Genomic DNA, 26,402 nt, shown 5'->3' with positions numbered 1-26,402 from the left:
GGCTGGCTTGATTGACAGTCGGCAGCGACCATACAGATGAAGCGAGCAGCAGGCGGTAAATGTGGGCGGGCAGAGAGGGCCCGCCTCTCAATCCGTCTGACCAATCGCTGCTCCTATGGCTCCGCCCCCGTCCCCCCACGATTTTTGCGTCACTGGCTCTAAAAATCTGGGATGTCAACCAGGAAGTAGCAAAACCCTGGCTTCATTTTATCAATGCAGAAACCAACGGGTGACGTCACAGTAGCTACGTCCATCTTTTATACAGTCTATGGTCCACAGCCAATCCTGTCTACACCTGCAGCTAGCAGGGACCACCTTCATAGTATAAATATGGCCAGTGCCCTATGTCCTCTGTCCTCCACAACCTCCATCACACTCTAAAGCCTGCTGTAATTGCTGACAGACTTGGAGGTTAGTGTGGGGTCCCTGTCCAGTGACACCCGGCTACGTTTACTTTGCACATATTTCAAAAGGGCGGCCGTGGCTCAGGTGGTAGAGCTGGTCGGTCAATGACCAGGAGGTCGGTGATTCCGCCCTGCAACCTGTGTCATGGTCGTTGTGTCCTTGGCAAAGACACTTCACCCACCTTGCCTGGTGTGAATGCATGTGAATGGATTGTTTGAGATGGTGGTTGGAGGGGCCACAGGCGCAGAATGGCAGCCACAACTCTGTCAGTCTGCCCTAGGGCAGCTGTGGCTATAGCCGTAGCTACCACCACCAAAATGAATGTGTGTGAATGAATAATTGACAGTGTATGCACTTTGAGTTACTCCTTGAGTTAGGAAAGCGCTATATAAATCTAATTAATTCTTATCATTATCATTAAAATGTTTCTCTAATATCTGCATCTTATTGATGTTTGGTCAGTTTATCTTAAAACTGATTTCACTCGCTGCTATAAACCAATTAATAACAATAACACATTTTATTTGTATAGCGATTTTCAAAAAATCAAAGACGCTTTACAGGATAAAAGAACAATAAAAGTAATTAATACAAAAGTAGGCTCCGCAGAAATACAAGTAAGCAGATAAAAACAAAACAAGATATCAAGACAAAAGTTTAAGTGAGAAAAGCAGGTAAGCTTTTAGTTTGGATTTGAAAACTACTGGGTCTGTGGCGTCACGGATGTGCTGTGGGAGAGAGTTCCAGAGGATGGGGGCGGCGACAGAGAAGGCTCTATCCCCCCAGGTTCAATTAATTTTTATTTCTTTGTAAATGTATTTATATATGTGTGTTTTTTATGGTCTTAAATTTTCTATAATTATCGCTACTGATTGAAATTAAAAACCCTTCATTGTGGTAAATATTTCAGCTGTATTACCTGGCCTCATTTTTAAGAGAAGTAATATGAGGACAGAAATTCCTGCGGCCCTACAGATTTGGTCAGAAGCTTACTGGGATTAAATTAATGTCACTGAAGGCGGATAAGAAGCCCTGGATACACACAGTGTATAATGACAGCGACTGTGTTTAATGTGGGTCTGTCTTTTCATGGCCGCTAACCGAGCAGCCTAATAGGGTCTGTAACAACACCGATTACATCCCCAGTGATCTTATCTTTAGAAATTATGAAGTAACCAGTAAAATGGTAGATCGGTCTGTACCACTATTGGCAAATCATCAACCATAAATTTAATTTGCCGCTTCTGTGCATTGCTACATAATGTGATGATTGCACTGAGGCAAAAATTGAGTCACATTTGTTGCAGTACAACCATGCTGTTCACACTCAGACAGACAGTGGATTAGTGTACTATAGCAAACTCTAAGTATGAAACATAAATCTGACCCACCGTCACCTTGTCGACTGAATCAATCTACAAACTTTGCCAACTTCAAGCATCCATTCATACCTTCATGGGGCATTTCGGGATATCTGACTGCAGCTTAGTGTGATTATAATATTAATACTGCGGCTAAGAGGAGGAAAAATTAAGACATCTCATCATATCAGTTTCTGATACCTGAGATCATGTGAGTGAGTCAGTGTGGCAGTGGAAGCAAGGGGCTGTGGAAGACCCGAGGCGAGGAAGTGGTGACCCACATTGTGGGTCAAGCACGGATTCACACCCTGTAGCATCGGCGGGAGAAAAACACTACTAATCTGACCAGAGTAGGTCAGTTCAAATATATGCACACACTCTCAGGCAAGTACACTAACACACAAACACACACACATACACAAGCCCACACACAGCTTACTCATAGTTTTGGCAAAGGTGGACAGGCTGCTCACAGCACTGGCAAAATGACATATTCAAAGGCGTGAAAGAGAGGGAGAGTTGGAAAGGAGGGGGTGGGAGTTTATGAAAGGATCATTTGGAAACATCTGGGTCCACATTCAGTATCCCCCTCCCTCTAATTAACTTCCCCTGCATCCTCATTTTTGCTCTCCATCCTGTCTTTTCCGTCTTATGTCTTTCCGACAACAAATCTTTCCATCTCATCGCCCTCCTCCTCACCCTCTTCGTTTTTCGCTTTCGGCGCACCAAGAGGCCTATATTTCTCCAGTTTGCCCGTAATGGAAGCAAATCTAGAGGCACACACGCACAAACATGGAAAAAAAAAAAAAAAACACAACAGGAAGACACAAATATACACACATGGTTTGATGTAAGGTTGGTTTCTAATGCCATCGTCATGGTAACACTCCCTCGCTTCTTTGCTTTGCACAAACGAACGGGAGCGCATATCCCGGCAATCTGTGTGGATTCTTATGTAACTGCACAACCCCACGCACATATAAAGAGACAGACAGAAAGATAGACAGATAGATGGGAGTGAGTCAGTGCTAGACCACATAGTGAGAGCATCTGTCATCGACGTTATACCTTTCACTGTGACAAGAACAGTATGTACTGCTGTGTTACTTCAGGCTCATTATAAGACTCACTCCGGCACACGTACACCCACAAACGGAGCCTTCTCTCCGTGCTTTCACTCCAGGAACGTGAGGTTGAAATGGCTGTTCAACTAGTTACAGCAACACCTCTGGCTCGTATATCAGCATACTAATTACTACTTTTCCCTCCCTGAGGGGCGTCGAACATGGATGTGACGTTGGGTTAGTGGGGGAGAGGAGGGCTGGACAAATGGGGTCAGTGGATATAATGAAGTGATTGGTAATTTCTGGTGGCAGTGCAACATGGGAAAGAAAGAAAAAAAAAATTGCGTAGGAAATAAAAAGGGGAGATAACGACTTGTGCTCGCCTATTTATATTCAGCGTATGGGTTAATGTGTGAAGGGATGAGCAAAGTGCAAGTGTGAAAGCACATGAGTACATGGCATCCTCGTGTCTGAATGTTTGTGGAAAAGGAAGGCGATGGAGTGTTCCAGGATGCTGCTCTCCACCTCCACAGCTACTTGTTTACCTTCGCAGGCATGGAGTATGGAATCTGTTGTTTTTTTAGCAGCTTTGGCAGTGATAGATTTGTATGTGCGCTTGGGTTATGCATTGCCTTCGCTGGTGCTCGATATGCCAGATGCCCAGTGTGTGATGATGAAAACAGGACGCCAACTGGGTGAACGGGTTCAAAAAGGTTTGATTTATGCTTCATTGTGAAACAGTAGGTAATTTTCCATCAGGCTAATGCAGAAGTTCACTTGTAGTCATGCTGATGCATTTGAGGCACCCTGACATCAGATCTTTTGGAATTTAACTTGCCTTTTTTTTTTAAAAAACTGGGTTGTAACACCCTCACATTTAATTGGCTGCAGATTCTCCACAAGGGGGAGCTGTTCAGTCATTGTCGGATTAGTTTGACGGAAATGACGACAGCAGCAGTTTTGACCAGCAGCAAAGTAGGATTTAAGTTGTGCAATTTGTTGGACATGTAGCTACAAATCAGGGCTGCTAAACAGATACAACATGAGGACCACAAGAATCGCTTCCTTGGTTTTCCCCTCCCACGAATTTCTGACACCAGCAGAGACTGACATCCACCAAAGCCCTTTCTCCACCGCAAACAGGAATTACATCTTTTTTATTACGGCAGATTAAACAACAAAAATTTGGTCCTGGACCAAACAGACTGATCCTAAGGCGATGTAAAATGTGAAAGCCTACCCACTGTTGCAATTATAGCAAAATGAATGAAAGAAGGTAAATGTAGTGCCCAGAGGAATAACCGTTGTATAACAGAAGTCGGTACACCACTGTGCAAATCACTTAAATGTCAAATGACTCAGAATGGTGTCACCTCGCAATAATTGCATTATTTCCAAAATGAACGCTGGAGTATTTCCTCTCATGAGCAATCAAAAACAAATACTTGATAAAGGATTTAAAATAAAAGCCCCAATGTAGAAATACAAGCGTACACACATCTGTGAGAGACAAGTTAGAAACAGTGTGATCACTAAAACAGCTGTGATTTCCAACTAGCCTAACTGTATGAACATGGTTATAAAATGACCTGCGAACACCAGAACCTTTTCAATTTTGGACCTATAGACTGGTGCAGGCATCATGATTCCACTTGGAAAACAATTACTAGAGACATAAAAAAACAAAATACGACAAGACCACACAATATATACGGAACAAACACAGTTACAGCAGTAGTCAAGTGTTACTGAAGGAGGAGGCATTGAAGGAGAAAACTGATCCAATTCTAGAAAAACAGACGGGTTGGTGTTTCAGATTTGGCACAGGGGTCATCAATGGAAACTAGAGCTTCTGTGACAGCTTAGACAGTGTAGACGACACTATACAACACCAAACTCTATGGATGGCATCCAGGGAAAAAAAGGCCCTGCTTCCACTTTGGCACTTCAGCTTTGCTAAATAACATGAAAAGAAATGTCTTTGGGCACATGATGGTCACAATAATTTTTTTCTGCTCAGATGGGGTCCCATAGTGAATGCACAGTCCTGACAGTGCAGCAAAGTGTGATGATATGAGGCTGTAAAAGGGATTAAAGGTGATCAGAGACGTAACATTTACAGATGGCATCATAAATGCTTGTGAATATATCAAAATACTGGCTGAAAAGATGGCTCTTGGTCTGCATAACCTTGGCTGAAGAGAGATATTCTAGTATGACAACAATCCAAAGCACGCTGCTAAATTCACATAAGAGCTTCTACAGCAGAAAGAAAAAAAATGAAAAAAGCTGTGACCTGGTCAAGTATTTTCCCTAGCTTGAATCCAATAAAACACCTTCAGGGCATTTTTAAGAGAAAGTTAGAGCAATACGATGTCTCCAGCAATAGGCGGCTGAAAAAAAAATCGTCTCTGATGAATGGTAGATCAGCTCTTCACAAATTCTGTATCCTTCATACCGAGGAGCGCTGAGTCTGTTTTTGAAAGTAGATTTGGGCATGTTGCACTGAGTTTCTACTGAGGTGCCTGGATTTTTATTATAGCTGTTAGCTTTTTTATTTGACATGAAAGCAAAGACCCCAGAACCTCGAAGTAATGTAATTACTGCAAGGGGATAAAATGTTGAATCGTTTGACATGCAAGTTGTAGTGCACTGACTTCTCAGTCAAATCAAATCAAGCTTATTGTCATTTTGCTGAACATACAGCAGTAGTACAAACAAGATGAGAGAGCGTTTCTTCAGGATCCAAAAACTAAAAGCAATTAAACAAAGAAGTGTTTGTATATCCGGATCAGCAGTTCAGCATTCTGACAGCTTGTCGAATGAAGCTGCTGATCAGGTTCATTCCTTCAGTGCTCCGGAAACGTTTGCCTGATGGCAGCAGCTCAAGCAGTTTATGAAGAGGGTGTGAGGAGTCCCTGACGATGTTCAGTGCCCTGCTCCTGCAGCTGTTCTGGAAAAGTTCAGAGCTAGCTGTCTGTCTGTCCACCCGGAACGACGACCAGGGTTCTCGCCAGCAGTACAACAGAGTGATACACTGCTGCCTGACTGTAGCAGGAAAATATTTAACCTGAAGCGTCGATGCAGTTTCTGTTGTGTATTGTAAATAAAACATAGTAGGGTCTGATCACTGCCTTCACATACTGTTGCTTGTGGTGCTATAGTGGTGGGAGAAATCCAACAATGAACTATAAATCAAAGCCCACGACAATCCAAGTAAATTCAGCTGCAGAATAGGCATGTTTGATTTTACACCCGCAGGTTTTCTTTGTGTCTGTGTCTATAAATGAGTTTTTTTCTCTTTTCAAATTTACCCTAACATCATCTCAGATGAATGTAGTCTGTGGCCGTGAGACATTTTTATTCATTACTGTTTGTAAAAAAAAAAGTACTTGCAGCTACTGTCAATAGAATTTTCAATTCAAATCCATAGGTGGAAAATTGTGGCTCGTATATAATAATAGTTCAAAGTTTAAACATTTTACAATGACAAATCTGCAACCACCTGTTAGTCTACATCAGCACAAGTCTACCAGGATCAGGTTTAGAGTTAGGTCTGAGTTGAGTGAAATCCATGTCAGTTCTCATTTATGGAAACAAGAAGAAAAACGCACATTTCCAGCATTTTATAACTAATTATTGCTGAAGTAAAGGCTGAGAGTATTAATCTAACTAACTGGGTGTAAACTGATAAGCAGGCCAATCCCTGCAACTTTGCTCCACGGTGCTTCGAGGGTTTGAGGTGTGTGGTTATGGTAATCGTTGGCCAGTGGCTCACTCACAATTGGCTCCTCAAGATTGTCATGTTTGAAAAAGCTTCCTGGAGGAGCCGTGGGCCAGCAGTCGTCTTTTCTACTCTGAGACGGAGTACGTCTGTTTGTGGCATAGCCTGTGGTGCATGAAATCTGACTGTCAGGGTCTGCTGACGCACCTGCCTGCAGACATGCACTGACGCATTCGCACACACAAACACGCACACGGACAAACTGGTAATTGGGCTCATGAAGCCAAAGGACAAGAACAGCAAAAAAAAAAAAATCTCACTTCCTGTCTTTGTGTAGTGTGTGAGTGTGCAAGTGGTGTTTGACTTCAAATGCCCTGGCATGCTCTCGCCATCCTAAAACCAGGCAATTTCCTGTGAAGCCATCCGAGTGTGACAGCAGCAGGTGCCTAATGGGCAAGGCTTAGGAAACAGGGCATTACCACAATCCAGCAAACTCAATTGTATTAATCCTCTGGATTAGCAGCTTTAATTCTCAACACGTTTCCAGTTTAAAAAGTCTTATTTCCTTGCTGAAAATGGGAGCAGCACATGAGGTGAATATTCAACTATTTCAGGAGTCACAGAAGAGTTTTCTCCTTGTTTCTGTTCTCAAAAGGTTGTTTGAACTTTGGCCTATGGCCATAATAAAAACACACTTTGTTGTCATGCCATGAGAAATTAAGCAAAGGGGGCATTCCCTGCAGGAGAAATGCTCCCAAAACTCTGGAGCTTAAATGAGAAAATGCTCTCAGTGTGTTTTTAAGATGCACCTTCAAATCGCTGGTCTACCTGTCAGTTTGATGATGAGTGTGGTTCTGGTTAATTAACCCTGCGATCAATCCCTTGCTGATACTAAAGACCTACTGTCTTAACCCCACGCTTCACGTTGCCCCTAAAACCACTGAAAACTGTCAGTTTTAATCTCCCTCCCTGCCGCCGTCCTCCCGTCTCTCTAACACGCACGCAGCTTTCAAATAAGGGATTTAGATTACAGTGAACAGCGCTAGCTTCATGATGATGAAGTGTGTGTACTCTGAGGGTGAGCCTTATTGGAATTCATATGATGTTTGTTGACTCCCTTCATATAAACAGGTGGCTGTGTGGAGATAACGTACAGCATATTGTGCCTACGATGATGCTCCTGTGCATGGACGCAAACACACACACACACGCATGCACGCACAACTGGTGTTGTGTGTGTATTTTATTTTTTTTAATCCTAAAGCAGTCAGAGGGACATTTATTAATCTCTCTATTTCAGAAAAGGAGCGCCAAAGCCTTTCAGGTGTATGAGCAGGGATTCCTGAACAGATGTCACCTCGTATTCACCCAACGTGGAGCTGCAACAACAAAACAAAACCAGCTTTGTTTTGTTGCCATTGCTGCAGAAAGGTGCATATTAAAAAGCTCCATTTTTTTTTTGGTTCCCCATCCACTACCACCCGCATCTCCCCCCTCCCCAGATATACTTGCAGTTTTTTATCACGGCTCAATTTCACCTATTTCGATTCTTCCTCAAGGCGCTGGAGTAGTTTGGATGTGCCTGACAGAAAGATGAGGACTTTTTTTTGAAAAGCGAGGAACAGGAGAAGTGGTAAGCGGTGTGTTTTTTTTTAGGGGGATTTCTGAAACACATGCACACACAGAAATCCTTTATTCGACTCCTCATTATCAAGGTAACAAGAATCCAACTGCTATCTCAGTGATCAGCAGTTCCTCTCATTGTGAACTGGGGATCAGAACAAAATCGAATGTGTTTGTCTTTTTGCTAACAGTGTACCCGTTGGTCGCCCCGTGTCTCGCTGCGAGACTGCTCCTTTCTTTGAACACAATAAAAGATGATTTTTTTTTGTCTTCTGCCAAAGTCTTGGCTGCCTTCACTAACACTACGTCTACATGCTGACCTTGCCACATCACATCCGGTGGCAAGCCAACCTCTGTATTGATCTCCCGTTTCAAAGGCTCAGAGACAGGCAGAGCTGACAGAGCCACGGCAATTCATCATGGCTAAATCAAACGGGCTTCAGTCTGTGCTGGAATGTCTCGGAGCAATTGTTAAGAGTTGTTTACGCGAGCTTTTTTTTCTTTTATTTATTTGTTGCAAACCAATATTTATCTGCAAATGTGTGCATAAGTGCAACAGTGAATGTGTAAAGTTGTATCGTAAAATATTCCTTCCACTCTGGATGTTAGAAGACGGAGGAATTCAAACATGTTTCGGTCCATGAAAGGCCGCCCTACGCCTTGACGGACACGAGGACGATATCGCAGATTCTTGGTCACCGATAGATGTTTATACAATACGTTAAAAATAACTAGATGCTCCTTTAACAAATAATCCTCTCTTTGAAAAGCCACCATGACTCACTCAGCCCACACAGCATTTATTTGAATATTACAGTAAACCACTAAAAGCCCTCTTACTGTATAAGGTCACAAAGGACTACATCATCGCTGGCTATTGACAGTGGAAGGTTCATTGGCATGGCAGAGGAGCACGGAACACATCTTCTATTTGATTTCAGAGAAAGTGAAAAATAAAATGCTTTTCGCACCGTTATAATAAAGCGGGAAGGAGGGGGGGGGGGCTTTAAAGTGGAGTGTAGCCACAAAAAAAAAAAAGGGAAGACATCTGGCTCTGTAGGTATTTTTCAGCCTCGCACTCATACACGGGGGTGGTTGTTGTCGCCTCTCGAGGAGGTTGTGTATCTGCTGGTTTACTTTATGGAGTTTGCATGTTTTCCCTGTTGCTGCTTGGCTCCAGTCCCCGGTGACCCTCTGCAGGATCAGAGGGGTTATAGCTAATGAATGGACGGATGCACTGCTGTGTCAGTCAGCCTCACAACAAACAAAGACTGAGCTCGAAAACCGATCAATACTGTTTGCATGCATCGTATCTGTTTGAAAGTTCTTTCTCGAGAACTGGACTTTCCCGTGACAGAGTGGAGAAAGTTCTGCTCCAATGATTTATAAAACCCTGGCAGAACAATCCAAAAACTAAATACAATTTATATAAAAGGAACTGCAACTGCTCTCGCCTTCAGTCCAACAGCCAGCTTGTATGAAATTCATGTAAAGAAAAATAACTCGACACAGTTTTTTTTTTTTTAAATGTCTCCGCTTGCCTTTAGCCAAAAGTAAAACCATATTTGCAAAAGGATGCTAGAGTTACACAAGATTAAACATATTAATCTAATTTTTTTTCAGCCACAAATCAATAAAGGAGGAAGGAGAGTGCTTGCCGGTGGTTAGTTCAGCCTGCAAAAGTCCAAAAGTACAAACCAAATATGAGTCTTTTTTGATTTATTTTCTTTTCACAGAGTCCACATTTAAAAAGTTAGACCCTTTCGCATTAGGCTCGGCTACAAAAAACAACTGCACAATAACCATTTTGTCCTCCTGTACACTAGGAGCACGTCACTGTTCCACTGCAGGCAGTGGTTCGCTGTGCTGCTTCACATCCTTTCATCATCGACAGCCTATCACACGTCTCCCCTGACAGACACCTCCGTTTCTAAACGCTGCTCTCCTCGTCTGCTTTTCTCCTTTCCTCTTTCCCATTACCTTGTTTATTAATTTCCAACGTCTGGAGTTGTTTGTGTTATAAGCTGGTGTAATTTCAGCTCCCTCTTCTGTTCATTTGCATGTTCTTGTTGTTCTGTTTTTATTCTGCTTTTTTTTTAGGAACTTGTCATATCTGTGGATGCACAACATCGATGTCACTACTATATGGAACAAGCATCCTATGGAGTGCCATAGAAAGGGTACAGCTATATATAGGTAAATGTATTCCAACAGAGAAAGCAATGAGAATGTGTGTATATTTATCTAAATATACATACATATACAAATACATCAGAACCCTTTTGAAGCACTGCAAATCTCCCGCTGCCCTTGGAGCGATATTCAGGATAAACAAAATTATTCAACCAGCAAAATAGGAGGGAAAAAAAATAAATACAAAAATAATCAAAGATTCAACTCAAACATAAATGTTGTGGAACTCAACTGTGAGTACAAACAGACAGAATATCTGTTCACTGTATGAGATCAAAGACCAAAAGCAGAGATTGATCTTTCAGCAAAAGCACCCAGCAACAATAACTGTGCGGTTATTTAGCGACGGAGCGAAAAAATCCAGGAAAAGAAGTCAGGAAGAGATGCTGCAAGTATGAAAAGAGTAGCTTAGAAGGATCCCCGTTTATTTCCTTTAAGAAAATGTTTATTTAATAATAGATTAAGTATTCCCTCTGTGAATGCAAGAACAGAAAAATAACAATATTAACCGGCTACTTCGGCCCTGTGGGGCTTCAGGGTGCTTCCAAATGAAGTCTCTGTAACACAATATCTGCCATCACAGACAACAGCAGCAAGTTTGAAGCAGGCGGTGAATGTGCACCCAGAGTTCAGGCAGATCGGTGTTTCCAGTGAAATCTCTCATCTGACAGCCTCTGATGTTGTGAGATGTTTTCATTCATTTCCCAGACATAAACGCTTTGTTGATCCAATTGTAAGAAATCACGCTGATATGAGGATTATAAAACCGCATTACGGCAACATCATTTAGCAGCTAAGTGTTATTTTAACTGCCAGTGATGAACAACTATTCAACACACTATGCAATTTGGTTTTCCTTAAGGCGAGAGATTACGTTCAATAGCCTTCTCGCTTTTAGTTTTAACAAATGAGCGAATTTGTTTGTTGTGTCACTCATTTGTTCATTTAATTTACAGACGCCTGGATTTAAAGGATTGATCATTTGCTTAATCCATTCAAGCCCTCGGTTGTGTGTGTGTGTCGCTTAACGCATTGCATTTATCCCTGAGAGAAAGTAGATGGGGGGAGTGAGGAAGAGAGGGAGGGATGGTGAAAGCAAAGAAGATGCATAGAAGATGTTACACTTTGATGTGTTTGCAAACAAAAGCCTAAGCTCGCCCTAAAAGTGCAGATTTTTCAGGGAGAATGATGTAGCGCACACACACAACACTAACAGGGACGATTACAGTTTGCCATTACTTCCTGGTACCTGACAAGTTGTAGTACAAACTTGTTTTTTTTTTTTGTTTATAGCACCGCTCTAATCTTCCATCTATCTCATTCTCTCGCCTCCCTCACCCCTCATCGCTCTCTCCATCTCCTCTCCGCCGGTTTTCCCTCCTTCTCTTTTCATCTCTGTCACTGTCCTCCAGCTGGCTAGGTGAGATAACTCCTCCACACCGAGATACTCTCAGCTCATTGGCCGGGTGATGGAACACGGGGCACCAATCAAACGCTGCATCATTAGTCGTGGCGATCATGAGCCGAGGCGGAGCGCTTATCTGGTCGTACTGATCCTGCACTGTCCTGAACCATCCCTCACATCCAGCAGCTCTCCTGAAAACAGCTCTGGGCCGTCTGCATAATAGCCCCATGTTGTTTAACACCTAATTTCTCTTTAAACGTGCAGCAATCACGCTTGTTTGAGACACAACTCGGCACTCGTACAATGGCAGACAAAGTTTTAAAAAAGAAAGATTATTTTGGAAGGCTTTGGCATATCTGCGTTAGAGTTCCTTCACTTCGTCGGCTGATAAAAAGTGCTGGGCAGGATTTAATTTGTATGAATGTGGTTAGTAATTACACTTCAGCCAGAGTTCTTCTTGTTGAATAACAATGTCTCCTCTCTTTTGTTCGGGGGGTGCAAATTGCCCACTCCATTTCCAACACTTAAAATCATCTTCCATCAGCTTGAATGACAAAAAAAACAACTTAACCTGTGTGCAAGTGTACATACGTGTGCGCATGTCTGCGTCGAAGCCTGTTAACATTTATTACACCTCAGAGAAGCACTTGATGGTCCACCTGAGTACAAGAAGATAGAATAAGAAGGGAAAAGAGAGTATTTTGGCAATAAAAAGACAGATAATGGATTGTTGAAGGAACAGTTTGACAAAAACTCACATTCATGCACAATCATTTCTGAAGCTGTGGGCTACCTTAGCACAAATACTGAAAAACAAGGAGAAGCTACTATCCTTGCACCAATATGATAAGAAATCTTCCTGTTAGCATCTCTAAATGCATAATTAACGTGCATTATTTGGATTTCTTTATGTCTTTCCCCTTATAAACCCCCTTCACTTTAAGTTTTTCTTCCTTGTTAACAAGTCCATGCGTTTTTTTTTTCAATACACTAGAAGCGACATCATGAGGGAAATAAGCAGTCAACACCACGGCTGAGCACTTCCACCTTGAAACTGCAGCGTACCGATGCCGGCCTCAAAAACACAAACTCAGACTTTCAGGGTTTCACGCACAACAAACCAAAGGAATCAATCCTGTCACCTTGCAGAGATGGGATTTCTGGATCTTTTTTTTTTTTTTTTGATCTAAATTACTCCAACTTTCCATTTTGTAGCGTAGAATAGTTTGATAGTTTTTGAGCAGGGTTAGATGTGAGCTGGTGTGCTTGGGGTGCAGCGAGTGGCAGATTGGTGGGTATAGGTAGAAGCAGGGACTTTCTAAATCTGCACATTTTAGAGGAAGCAACAGGGTAGAGTTACATGAGGCTGTTTTACAAGCAGCAGCATTTTAATGAGGAGGGGAAAATTGAAATATGTAACTTTCAAAGATGAGTTTTTAGTGGTTGAAGCAATGACTGGACGAGTAACAACAACATGTTGTGGGTTCACCGGTGTTTTTGTGCTGTAACATCCTGGAATACTGTTGCTCCTATGAGTTGCCATTGTTGGACAGATAATACAAGCTAGTTTTTACCCCGTTTCTTTTTGTTTTTATGCTAAGCTAACAGTTGTAAAGGTGAAACAACAAACAAAGAAAACTGTACCCAGATTGTAATCATTCACGCTCTTGATTCTTTCATTCGTACAACACAACACTAATTTAATATCACATTGTATTTATTTATTTTTTGCTTCCTTCCCCTCTCCGTGGCTGGCAGTACATTCAATCATCTGCAGGTTTGAAAGTTTGGCTGCGTGATGAAGAAGCGCTCGATGGCATCCTCGTTATCAAAGTTTTATTTCACCAAAGTTTGTTATCTTGTAAAATCCACTTCTCAAACATAGCAGATGTTGTGTGTTAAATTTAAGTGATCCATAGTGACAGGTACACACAGGAGAAAGCTGATGGCACGACGGTGAGAAGTTATGCTAAACTGAAGCACAAATCATTAATTAGATATCACAAATTGCTAAATCATGCGCACAGTTTCGTTTCTTTTTTTTAAAATTATTTCTCTGTAACACCTCCCAGGCTCCTTGCTAACCAGCTGCTCCGTGTTTATCGTACAGACACGAGAGACTTATCAATCATCTGCGCTGACTCCTGGCAAGACAGTAATGAGCACATTTACCCCCCAAAATATCAAACTGCTCCTTTTTACTTTAAAAACTTTAAAGCGGCAACGTAAAGTCGATACACGGAATGCTGCCTGAATGCAAATCACCGTGGAAGCTTATTAGCACATCTCTGTCCTCCTCAATTTGTTACCATAAATTAACTTGCATTCACTTTTTATTATCTGCCTGACAACCATTAACCTTCAACGTGAATTAAAAAGGCTGCTGTAAATGAAAACATGATGATTCAGCCACAGAGCTGCAGCTCACATTGCACACTTATTTGCCGTATTCTTGAAAACAAATGTTACTTTAGGCTTTACTGCTGAATGAACAATAATTTCTAGAACTCCCATTTTTTTTCTACTCAGCTCCTGTTGATTCTCAGAGCCGCGGTGCCAAATCCACTGAGCTAACTGGCTCCGATCTGTACTCGCTATTAAGAAACAAGTATGGACTAAACTGCATTTGGAGGATTTTTTTAATCACATTTGTGACAGTAGGATTCAAGCTGTTACAAGCTGCCGGGTTAGTGCTGAGGGATGAGTGCACCCTGGCGGTCCCTCGTAGACTGTTTCCCTCACTGTAGCTCCAAGGCTGCGAGTCTTCAACAGTCCTGTGCTGCCATCCTGTGTTTAGTCCAGCTGTGCAGTGTTTTTAAGACTGCATGGATGTAAGAAATGCCGCCACTCTCTGTTTGTACTGCTGCCACCTCCTGGCTGTGCTAATGCAGGGCCTCGGTGTGGGCTCATCTCTGCCAATATCACTCATCCAGACGCTGACAAACAGCGGGCGGACAGGCTTGATCCCACTAAAGGTTTACTGGTCCATCACCACCCACTAACAAGCAGGAGGTTGTCAGATTTTCCTGTCAAGCGTTTCGACTGCTAAGTCTGACCCTCGTCTGCGTCCCGCTCATCTCCAAGCTTCAGATATGTTAACATTTCAAACAGAAAGGTTAATAGACAGGCCTGGGTAAATCAGAGAAGGTCAAACATCTTTTTTTTTCTACCCCCCCTCTGGAATATCACAAAGAAACAAACAACTTAACAGAAGCACGTGCGTGAAAGGCTGGATCAGTATGTGATTTGAGGAGCATGGGAACATAACGAGCTCCAAAGGGCAACCACGTAGGTTTGTCTGGATTATTTGGGGCACCGTGTGTGGCATTCACACACAGTGAAAGCGCAACAAGGCAGCAGGTTATTATTCATTTTGTTTAAAAGCGTACATTAAGATGCACAACTGAGTGAAGCAGTTCACTGCTGCAGCCACTAGGTGGTGCTGCTGCAGCCTCCTTCCAGAGCAGTCAGTGGTCTCATATTGATGTTGATGTAATCCAGTAACACCCAGTCATCCAGTAATGTGATGTCACACATTAGCACAGCGCTTACCAGAATCTAATGCGCCTCAGCTCGCTTGACTCATTGTATTATTTCAAGGGTAGGGGTCAGGCTGAAAGGGCAACGTGTGTGCAAACTATATATACTGTAGGTCAGACGAAGGTCATCATCAGCAATGCATGGGAAAACTCAGCACAATGACTGAGCAGAATCACAAAGGATGTAAAGAGTTCTGACAAAGATGTACACCCTCATGTGAATTCATATTTATGTAAATTTGTGTGACAAAGAGAGAGATAAATGCAGCATAGCAAGGCAGGAGCAAAACAGATCTTTACATCTACAGTCAGCCTCAAATGTATTCATACGCTTCCATTAAAGAAAAGGCAAAATCCACAGCAGTCGCTTAAATAACTAGGAACTGAAAAAAGTAATAATAAATAAAAATTTGGTAAATTAGAATTTAGTGAAATAAGGCAGTGCTTTTGAATTGTGGTTGAAAAAAATAATAAAAAAAAAATACTGTCTCAGATAAATTAGAGCACTTTGCACTTTTATTTATTATTACTTTTGTCAAAAAGCTGTTTTTTCCCTTCTTTAATGGGAGAGTATGAATACATCTGAGGATGACTGTATACATTTAATAGATCAAATAGACACTTTAAGAGAAACAAATGAAAAAGCAAAAATGAATCCATAATGCTAAGAGGCATTAGGGTGAGTGAGGGGAGGAGGAGGAGGGTGGGGGTCATTTTGTATCAACTGTCCAATCACATCATACCACTGAGGTCATGTTGACTCATCATCCCTATGCCGAGATAGATCTCCTCACCAGCTGCCCTCAGCAGGCTGTAACTGTACCTCTGGGAAGATTAAAGAGGGAACACCAGCAAGGCTTCATGATGTCAGCAAAGGACTACGGGCTCAACACATCACCGCTTTATTAGTGCATGATGCTATCAAGAGCAACTTGATGAGTTCCAAAATAAAGGATGTGACAAAGCCACACGACAACTAACTGCTCGTTATAACCATTATCTAGTCATTCAAAGATTATTGTCTCAATTATCATATTCATCACACAGTTTATTCATTCACACAGTTTACAAGATTAAGAAGGTTTTGACAGAATAATGGCCCAAAATAAAAAATAAAAAAAAAACAGCAAATATTACAAATATGAATATTAGAAATAGCTATCCAGCTATGCAATATTTGGTGTTTTTACTGTATTGTGTGTAGGGGTGATATCAGAAGCAGCATTAGTATTGGACAACAAAGGCTTTAAATTAAAATATTGGTGCAGATCCAACATAAACACCAACAACCATGTGTACAAAATATGAGCATATATCAGTGTCTGTGTCAGCAATCAGCCAAAATGCACTAGAAAATATCAGCATATGAGCTCCAATATTAAGCATCCCTAATTATGTGATTTCTCGAGTGCATTGTCTTACATTGTGCATTTGCATAAGAGCCTTTCATGGATAGGCATCGCAAACTAGCCTCTGCTATAAATGCAGCTTCTTTTTTTTCCATGCTTGTCAGTACAAAGATAAACATTATAGAAATAAATTGTTTCATTTCCCTGCTGTGATATTTACTTAGCGTAAGATTAAACTATTACAAGTCATTTCATTCTATAAACACTGATAACTGATGCATATCCATCTTAGAGTAAATACAGATTATATAGACGTATAAAGATTATAGTGATAAAGAAGAGCAGTCACAGTACATGTAGATTATCTTTATGATTGGCTGCTTTATTCTGTCATTGTGTGTCAGCTGTTTTGTATGCATTTCATTGTCTCGTTTAGTTTTGTACTCGTTGGTATGCATTTTCTTCTTTTGCGTGTTGCATAAAAACCTTTTATAAACAGAGACTGCAAACTAGCTTCTGCTATTAATACGCTGGTATGTGTTTCATGCCTGTCTCCATAAAGATCGACATTATAGAAATAAACTGTGAAGTGCAAAACCATTCCCTTTAAATCTATAAATATCGAAAACTTGAACATATCCTCAGCATATCATAAACACAGATTATATAGATGTATAGAGATTAACCTGATAAAGAAGACTACTGAGCCGTTGTTTGTGAGGCTGTATTTCCTCGTTTTGTTTTGTTTTCTATGCGTTTTCTCCTCAAGTATATTTGTATGAAGGCCCTTCTAAGGATGACTGCAAACTAGCCTGGGCTATAAATGCAGCGGCATGTGGCATCAGTCCACGACATGCCCCGGTAAAATTAAACCACTTCTATTAATAATCACTTTTAAGACTAATTTCCATCATGCAACGATCATTACAAGAGCAGAGAAGTCACAGCAGAATTTCTCAGACGTCATTGTGGTTATCAGATAAAATCTTCTTTCCAGTATCTACTCAGCAAACCGCTGTATATAGAATCTATAACACACACACACACAATGTATATCCTCCATAATTCATCACAATCGATATCAGATGATCTACAGCTGTTTCCTATCAGTGGTTGCTTCCCTCTAGTCTTTACCCCTCTAGTCATCAGCATGAATATTGATGACATCAAGGAAGGCTGACCAAGCTCTCAGTCACTCTCTCTCCCTCTCTCTCCCTCCCTCCCCCCCTCCCTCCCTCTTATACCCACACCCTGGATGCAGGCAGGCGTGCGCACACCGGCAGACTCGCTCAGCTTCCGTATCGCTCTCCTTCCTCCATCTCTGTGTCTCTATCCCTCCCTACTCTCTCCGCCGCTGGATTTTTAGCCCCCCACGGCTGTGTGGAACATCGGTAAGAAAGACTCGTCTCTCCTTTGGTGTGTTCTTCGTCTCTCTGTGTCCGTGTGTCTCTTTCTGATTCTGTTTTACCCAAACAAAGGATTTGGGGTGTGGCTGGATGGGCAGAAGCTGGAATGCTGATGGCAGCAGGGAAATGATGAGAAAGGAGGGATGCTGAGGATGATGGTGGCGGTGATGAAGGAACAATAGAGCAAATGTTTTGGGGTGATGAGGGTTGCAGATGAATTGAAAAGGAACACATATGGACTGTTTGTATAAATGCTTGGCAGAGGTGGATGTAGACACCATTTCAAGGTGAGGGTATTTAGAGGAAAGATTGGCTCTGTTGGGGGGAGAAAAAAAAAAAAAAAAGTGGATATGTTAAAAATCTGGCCACGTGCCCAGCATGTGTATTTCTATGTCACGCTGATTCTATTAGGCCCCCCCATTCAAATTCACACTAGTGAGAATAATTTTAAAGCAGATTGGTTTGAAAATGACTGGCTGCGGGCTTGTGGGCTTGTCACATTTCCACAGCAATCTCTGACAAAGCAGCAGTTCAAACAGGCGTGACTGGGCGAGACTGTGCAAGACACATTAGTCAGACCTGAGGCTAGGTTAGGAAGATGACTGCAGTGGAGCCCGTGGAGCATACATCCACGAGGCTGCAGGGGTGGATGCAGAAAAAAGAGAGAGAGAGGGGGAGAGAGAGAGGGAGAGAGAGGATGCAGAGGGAGAGAACAAAGACTGGAAGACTCGGACAGAGAAAAGCAAAGACAAAGGAAAGAGAAATAGGCACATGTTAGCTACATGGACGCTTCATGGGAATCTCAAGGCAGAGCATGTGTGAGAGGCAGCCATGTGGAGGCAGTCTGAGCTGCACACGTTGTAGCCACTCCCTTTATGTGCGGTCGCTCACAAAGACTACGTGAAATACCAGACAGAGCTCATGATGACATTTCAAATCACTACATTCATTAGAATTTTCAGATCCCCGTCTGTCACGCCGTTAACGGTATGATCCTCGATAAGAAAGGTCAAGCGATGTGTGCCTCAGCTATCTTTCTCATCTCTCCCAGCCAAAATGTCTGACAAGCCCGACATGACCGAGATCGCCCGTTTTGACAAGACAAAGCTGAAGAAGACGGAGACAAAAGAGAAAAACCCTCTGCCCACCAAAGAGAGTGAGTTTCCCTCCAGCGTACGTGTGTGTGTTTCAAAGTGGTGTTGAAGCCTCGATGCCCTGCAACATTTCTTTTTTTTTTTTTTTCCCTGTGTGTAAGCTACTCATCATCCCCTCCAGTGCTGTCAAAAGAGCACATGCTCAGCAAGCAACAAAAACAAATAGCTGCAGCATCAGCACATCATTGATATGCAGCAAACTCAAAAAAAAAAAAAAACCTGCATCCCTTCACACAAGCCTGCCAACAGCATCTTTTTTCTCTCTCTCTCTCTTCTTTTCCAGCCATTGAGCAAGAGAGGAAAGGCGATGCCACACCATGACTTGAGCACAAGAAGAAACGAAGCTGAGATGCCACAGCAAAAAGCACTTTCTTTTGATTATCACAGTATTTGAATCTCGTACATTGTCTTCAGAAAAAGGGTGCTCTTGAGCTCCCTGGGGTGCTATAAGGGTATATGGCATCCTCACATGGGGGCTCTCTTACCACTCTGAAAATCGTCAGCCTGGGTGCCTGTCTTGCACTGTTAGCCCATAGCTAACATGTCTCCAATATTGCCAAACTGGGGAGTGGTGTAGTGATGTAGCACAGAGAGAGAGGCAGGCATCCAGGCTAGGGGGAGGTGGGGGTTGTCTACAGACATAGGAGCAATCAAAAAGTCTAATCATGTGGGATGTTTTCTTAATAAACTTTTTACTTTTCTTTATGAAATAAATATGAAGACATGAAACCAGTCAGGCCTGTGAATTTTGCTGTCTCATTTATGTAGATCTGCAATGGGAAATCCATGCGAATGCTGTACTATATACAGTTGATAAACCAACACACAACAGGAATGACAGAAGACCAAAACCCAAACTCTACACTTAATGGCATTTGAATAAATCCACATCATCTTAAGGGTTCTTTAGATTTTGGATAGAATGCACAAAATCATCCATAATATACAGTTTATGTAAAACGTGTAAGTGGCTTGTTAGTGGTGCAATAGAAAAATGAACCACAAACTTGTTAGATAAACCAAAATTATTGTAAATTCATTGTTACAAATGTTCTCGTTTTACTTAGCTCAAGCAGACTAAAAAGCTAGCCAGGTAGCATCAGATTGCCTGGCTTGACTTTATGCTTGACATTTGTAGACAACTAAATCATTAGAATAGAATAGAATAGAATAGAATAGAATAGAATAGAATTATTTTATTAATCCCTAAGGGGAAATTTGGTTGTTACAGCACAAAAATAAAGTTACCACCACCATAAATACAATAAATAAGCAATTTGCAATTTGAGCTATTGTTGGACAAAAGAAGCAGTTTGGAACTGTCCCATTGGCCTCTGTGGGAATGTGATTGCTATTTCTCACAAATTTTTGAGGCATTTTTATTGGGGATGTCCGATATTGGCTTTTTTGCCAATATCCCATATGCCGATATTGTTAAACTCTCAATTTCCAATTCCGATATCAACCAATACCGATACCGACATATGTTTGTTACTGCAGCCACACTCGTTTAGGACGCAGTTTGATGTCGTCATCATTGATAAATGCGGGCGAAATCCAGGCAATGTTTTATCGGTTTTCAGTCCAGACAACAAAAAACAGATAACGATATTGACAGATATTACATTTTTATGCCAATATCGGAGCATCCTTAATTTTTTATCAGTTTTATGAATGAATCATTGAAATGATAATGTAGAAAACAAGCGACAGATTTAGGTGAATTGTGACTGGAAGGCCTCCCAGAGGATGAAGAGAGCTCAGGGTGTTTATTTTATTACCCTGGCTACCAGCAGTTAGCTTCTACTAGCAGGCACTTGCTAAGCCTGTTTAAATGATGAGAGCAAATGTGGGTGCTATAAGACAAGGATGGTGACAGTTCTGGATTATCATGGAAAAAAATAATAATAAAAGAAGAGCATCAGAAGAAATCACTACTGTTTAATTAAACAAGCAGTAAAATAATACAAATTATGCCAATATTTATGGAAAGACCTGTCAGGCAAAAACATTGCTTTTTCTATACACTGCTAAATTTTTACATTTTGGCACATTTTGCTCCAATGACAAGTCTTCTTCTAGACTAATAGAAAGAAAACATATATTCTGTTAAACATTAATGCAAGATATGGTACAGGCCTACTTCATGTGATTGCACCTAATTTGCTTCCTTAAACATATTTATTTTAAAAACATCTAATACACAAAATAACTGCCTTAACACAAATAATCAAATGAAAAAGATCCATGATAGCTAGTTTTTTGTACCCATTAATAATGGTGTCCAATAAATGTTCATGGAATTTAATTTCTTTAAAGACAGTTTGCCCAAAAAATAAAATAAAATAAAATAAAATAAAAACAGCCAGAAATGTCCACTTTAGTAACACTTTTACATCAACTGCAAACAATGGCATTTCTGATTTATGGAGTGATAAAGAGACATCTAACATCTCCTCTGTAAAAACCTTTGACAATTATATATGAACTAAATGTATCAAAAAAATGAAACTTGTTTAATGCAATGGTCAGATTTCTGATGTCTTAAAATGCAAATCGGGATGTTTACATATATAATACCCAATTTGCATATCGACACATAACATTTGAAAATACTTGTGATACAAAAATAAATAAATAAATAAAAATCACTCTTATTGTGAGAGAGTAACTGAGAAAGTTTCATGTTGATATCTTTCAGTTTTAAAATGTACCTTCTTCACTCTTTCTCATTTGTCTGCGTTAGGCTACAGATGAGATAACTTCATCATTTCTTTATGGCACAACAGCAGCCACCTACAGCATATAGTTTACAGCATAACACTGATTTATGGCCCTGACTGGTGAGGCTGACTGGCGTCACCAGTCCTACCACTCAGCCTCGGTCTGTAAAATCTGTCACCTCCTGCGCCTTTACTGCTCCATTCCTCTCACCTTGTGCAGCGAGTCATCCATCAGTGCTCATCAGACAGCCTAATGCGTGTCAACTGTCTTGTAGAACAATTTCATTAAGGTGCATTTTCAGTCCATTAAGAATAGCGCAACTCAAAGGTCCTGAATCGGACATGTCCTCTATATGCGCATTTTATCATCCAAACGTGCACAATGAGGAAAAACAGAACTACAACGACTTTTGCTTTCCGCTACAGTGTAGATCTTAATTAGGATAACATCGCTTCATCTATTTATACTTTTAACAAGTGAGCCAACATTTTTCTTTTTCCCCTTTGAAAAAAAATAAAAAAAATAAATAATGCACACATTCTTCCAAGATGCCACCCACGTGATTTGTCCTTGACAGTTTCGATGTTTATGACACACCCAGCACCCACGTAGACTCACGCCCACTCGGATAGACTGTTCTTTGCCGTTATTAACCCATTAAAACCGCTGAAGGATCCTTCTGTTACAGGCCCAGATTGATTTGAATCGTACTTCATCATGTCGAGGGGGCTCCAAGTTTCACTCATAATGCAGAATGAATGTGGCTGATATCTAATTAGTGGGGATTATCCTCACCTACACCTCCTCAGCGCTGAGCGCAGGGCCTCGCCCAGCCGGCCGCCTTTGTCCTGCGCGCTGAGTGAATTGTTGTTTTAGGGGATTCTGAGTGGCTTAAAGGGGATTTGACAAATGTACGCGATTTAATTTTGGAAAAAGTGCAATCTTAATCACGGGCTTCTCTCGCTTCGAATCACAGCAAAAGCATGTAGTGACAGAAACTGACATGATGAGTGCTGATGATGGCTCCATGAAGACAGATGAGCAGCAGAATTAAACGTGATCAGACTGAGTGGATCATCCGGGATTTCATTTAAAAAATGTATCAAAATCAGCTCTATTTTCATAGACATGTCTAAATAAAACACATCATAGAGCAAAATGACTAAACATACAATACTGCAATTTAACAGTTAAACCATTGAAGCTCCAATGTGTTTATACTCTTGTAAATTCCAGACTGTTTTCACACCAAGTTGTTTCCCAGGGAAACATCTATTATCCTATTATCATGGCGATGCCAATTTCGCCGATGTGTGAGGCAGTATTTACATGACTATATACCGTCACTCCTGAAAGGCTTTAAGGCTTTGTTGTCACTGCGTGTCCCCCTGGGACACTGGTGCCATTTCCCAAACATTTCAACTACACAAGAATCCTCGCTATGGCATTCACTACTGTATTTCCGTGATGTATTACTGCATTTATTAATTATGAACCCTACTCCATGTCCTTTGGAGAGGCCAAGTTGTGCTGTGTTGGTAATGGCATGTTCATGGACTCTGTGCAGCAGCCAGCCCCTCTTGAGATGCAGCAAACAATAAGTCACTGCAATACACTCAGATTAAAATAACAGAGGTTACTTTATGTGTGAAGCAGCAGATGCTCGACTATTTGTCTCCTAGCATCATCTTTATATTCTCAATTTTAATTGTAGTTTAATAAACTCTAAAATAAATACTATAGGATGCATATAGAGTTTATTTATCTGGAATCTTCACATGGACACATATACACATGCGTATGCTTCAATTCGTGGGAAAAGCATATAGGGACTAAAGCCTGGGAACGACAGGTGAATGAATGAATGAGGGGCTGTTTAACGGTCTGCGTCACTTCTTTGAAGTGCACTTATGCACCGACGGCTCCTATTTGTCTATAGGATGCGGCAATCAATGTCGTCGTTGACGAAATTTCACAGTGATTCGTTACCTGCAGCACAAATCTGTCAATCAAAGGGGGCAACGCCATATAAATATCATCAGTCCGCAGCGGGGCAACATCTTCACTTCCCTGCATCCCTCTTAGCGCGCACATCTGGAATAAGACCGACAGGCCTCCGACTGGACTACAGCTGCTATGGGACCACTGGATCTCCTCACAGCCACGGTTCTCTCCATGTGCTGTCATGTTCAGCTGATATCTGCTTGGTATATCGTTCACATTTGGAGACACTTATTTTAAAATAGTGGTGTAACTCGTGTTTCCTATTGCTATATTCCTATTGTGACCTGGGATTAAAGCGCTTGTTTTGCTTTCTTTCTACAGGACAGTGAACAATTTTCTCATGACTGGACCAAAGGTAATCACATCTTTGTGTTTATACAGAGAGTATATGGGTATGTGTTGTGCGTAAAACCTCTTCTGAGGCACCTAACTCAGATATTTTAGGCTACTGGGTTTTGCAATAGCAATGACAATAATATTAGATATTTTCCTTTTATTAACTAAATGCTGCAACAAATAACAACGCCCTTTGCTTTTCCTCCCAAGGCTTATCTGACTTACACCAGCAGTGTGCGTATCGGCGCACAGTGTGGAATACAAGAGTGTAAACACCAGTTCGCTTGGGAGAAGTGGAACTGTCCAGAAAGCACGCTTCAGCTATCTACACACAACGGCCTCCGAAGTGGTAAGATGATCCACATATATGTATGATATACATGGCAGGCCATGGTGAGGTGGTGTGGCGATGCGCTCACCTGTTACTTCTTGCGCAAAGTGTCTTTTACGCACAGTATATAAGGGCAAACATTACGCATTTTTGGACAGCCAAGTAAAACATTGTGGATTTATTTCTTTGTAACTTATTGCAGCCACAAGGGAGACGTCCTTTGTCCACGCCATCAGCGCTGCCGGAGTGATGTACACGCTCACCAAGAACTGTAGTATGGGGGATTTTGACAACTGCGGCTGCGATGACTCCAGAATTGGACAGACAGGTACGCGTCCTTTCTGAGCGTTCCTTCAGATTAAATTATGTGAAACTGACCTACAGTAATACAACACCATGTACTTGTTTTGTTTTTGTAATTCTCAGGGGGGAAAGGATGGATTTGGGGAGGCTGCAGTGATAATGTGGCGTTTGGAGAGAAGATCTCCAAACATTTTGTGGACTCTCTGGAAGACGGGCATGACTCCCGCGCAGCAGTCAACCTGCATAACAACGAGGCGGGCAGACTGGTAATATCTGATTTTAACTCAAGCTTGGCATCACTCCTGTTTTGAAATACAGCCATTTATTAATAACACAGGCCAGTGAAAGGGAAGTGGTATTTACGCATGCGCTTAATATACACATTCAGGGATAAGGACGTGCAGGATTGGCAGAGTTACATTTTAAATCTATATCAATCTGTTTGCAGGCAATCAAATCTACCATGAGAAGAGCCTGTAAGTGTCACGGAGTGTCTGGGAGCTGCACCATTCAAACCTGCTGGATGCAGCTGGCCGACTTCAGAGACGTGGGGAACTACCTGAAGACGAAGCACGAACACGCAAAGAAGCTGGAGATGGACAAGAAGCCGGTGAGGGCAGGGAACAGCGCGGACAACCGAGGAGCCATCGCGCACACTTTCCGCAGCATCGCCAGAACGGAGCTCGTTTACCTGGAGGATTCTCCGGATTACTGCGGCAAGAACCAGAGCCTGGGACTGCAGGGCACGGAGGGGCGGGAGTGCCTGAAGGGCGACAAGAGCATGTCCCAGTGGGAGAGAAAGAGCTGCCGCAGGTTGTGCTTTGAGTGCGGCCTCAGAGTGGTGGAGAAGAGCATCGAGGTTGTCAGCAGCTGCAATTGCAAATTCCACTGGTGCTGCACAGTCAAGTGTGAAAAGTGCACGCACGTTGTTACTAAATATTACTGTGCACGCAAAGAAGGTGGGAGAAAGTCACATAACAAAGCAAAACGCAGGCACCGTGCGCGCCAACAGTGATTTCCACTTGCTGCATGGACTACGGACTCAGTAATCTCATCAGTTTTCACTCATTTTAACATTCGGACTTTAATTAGAATTATTCTGCAATACAAGAATGTCTGCCATAATGTACAACTATCACAAAACCTAAAGCCTTTCGATGCACTTTATCTAACTGAAAGGCCGTACATAAATGAAATTGAGCCTTTTTAGGAACAAACTCTCCAAGCACTCCTTCGTGTTGGAGTTTAGGGGACATTTGGTCGGACTGTTTGGGTTTGTTGATTGTAATGTAATTTTTTTCCCCCCGATATTTTATTTTTAATTAAAAATGTAACAAGAATAAATATTTTTTATAAATATGCATGACTGATTTCTAAATGGCAAAATTCCCAGTCTGTTATTTGTATATTGGTACCCCAGTAGCACACAGCCTTGGGGAAGAAAATAAACTGCTGCTTAATGCCATCCTTTGAAGTGCGCA

At 41.7% G+C, this 26,402-nt stretch overlaps 2 protein-coding genes across 2 annotated transcripts; both read left to right on the top strand.

Moving 5' to 3' along the window:
• The first annotated feature begins 17,910 nt into the window (after positions 1-17,910).
• Positions 17,911-19,956, top strand: tmsb2 (thymosin beta 2). The gene is made up of 3 exons (XM_008279596.1): positions 17,911-18,054; positions 19,121-19,225; positions 19,507-19,956. The coding sequence occupies exons 2-3, from the start codon at positions 19,126-19,128 to the stop codon at positions 19,542-19,544; spliced, it is 138 nt and encodes a 45-aa protein (XP_008277818.1). The 5' UTR covers positions 17,911-18,054; positions 19,121-19,125; the 3' UTR covers positions 19,545-19,956.
• A 4,127-nt stretch (positions 19,957-24,083) lies between these two features.
• LOC103355705 (protein Wnt-8a-like) lies at positions 24,084-25,936 on the top strand. Its single transcript, XM_008279595.1, has 6 exons — positions 24,084-24,154; positions 24,273-24,306; positions 24,498-24,636; positions 24,821-24,946; positions 25,045-25,187; positions 25,370-25,936. Exons 1-6 carry the CDS (start codon positions 24,084-24,086, stop codon positions 25,934-25,936), a joined length of 1,080 nt encoding a protein of 359 aa, XP_008277817.1.
• The last annotated feature ends 466 nt before the right edge of the window (positions 25,937-26,402 follow it).

This window comes from Stegastes partitus, unplaced genomic scaffold (assembly GCF_000690725.1).
Source record: "Stegastes partitus isolate 25-593 unplaced genomic scaffold, Stegastes_partitus-1.0.2 Scaffold164, whole genome shotgun sequence".
NCBI classification, from domain to species: domain Eukaryota; kingdom Metazoa; phylum Chordata; class Actinopteri; family Pomacentridae; genus Stegastes; species Stegastes partitus.
The sequence above is the reverse complement of the archived record's forward strand: the minus strand, read 5'-3'. Positions and strand labels throughout refer to the sequence as shown.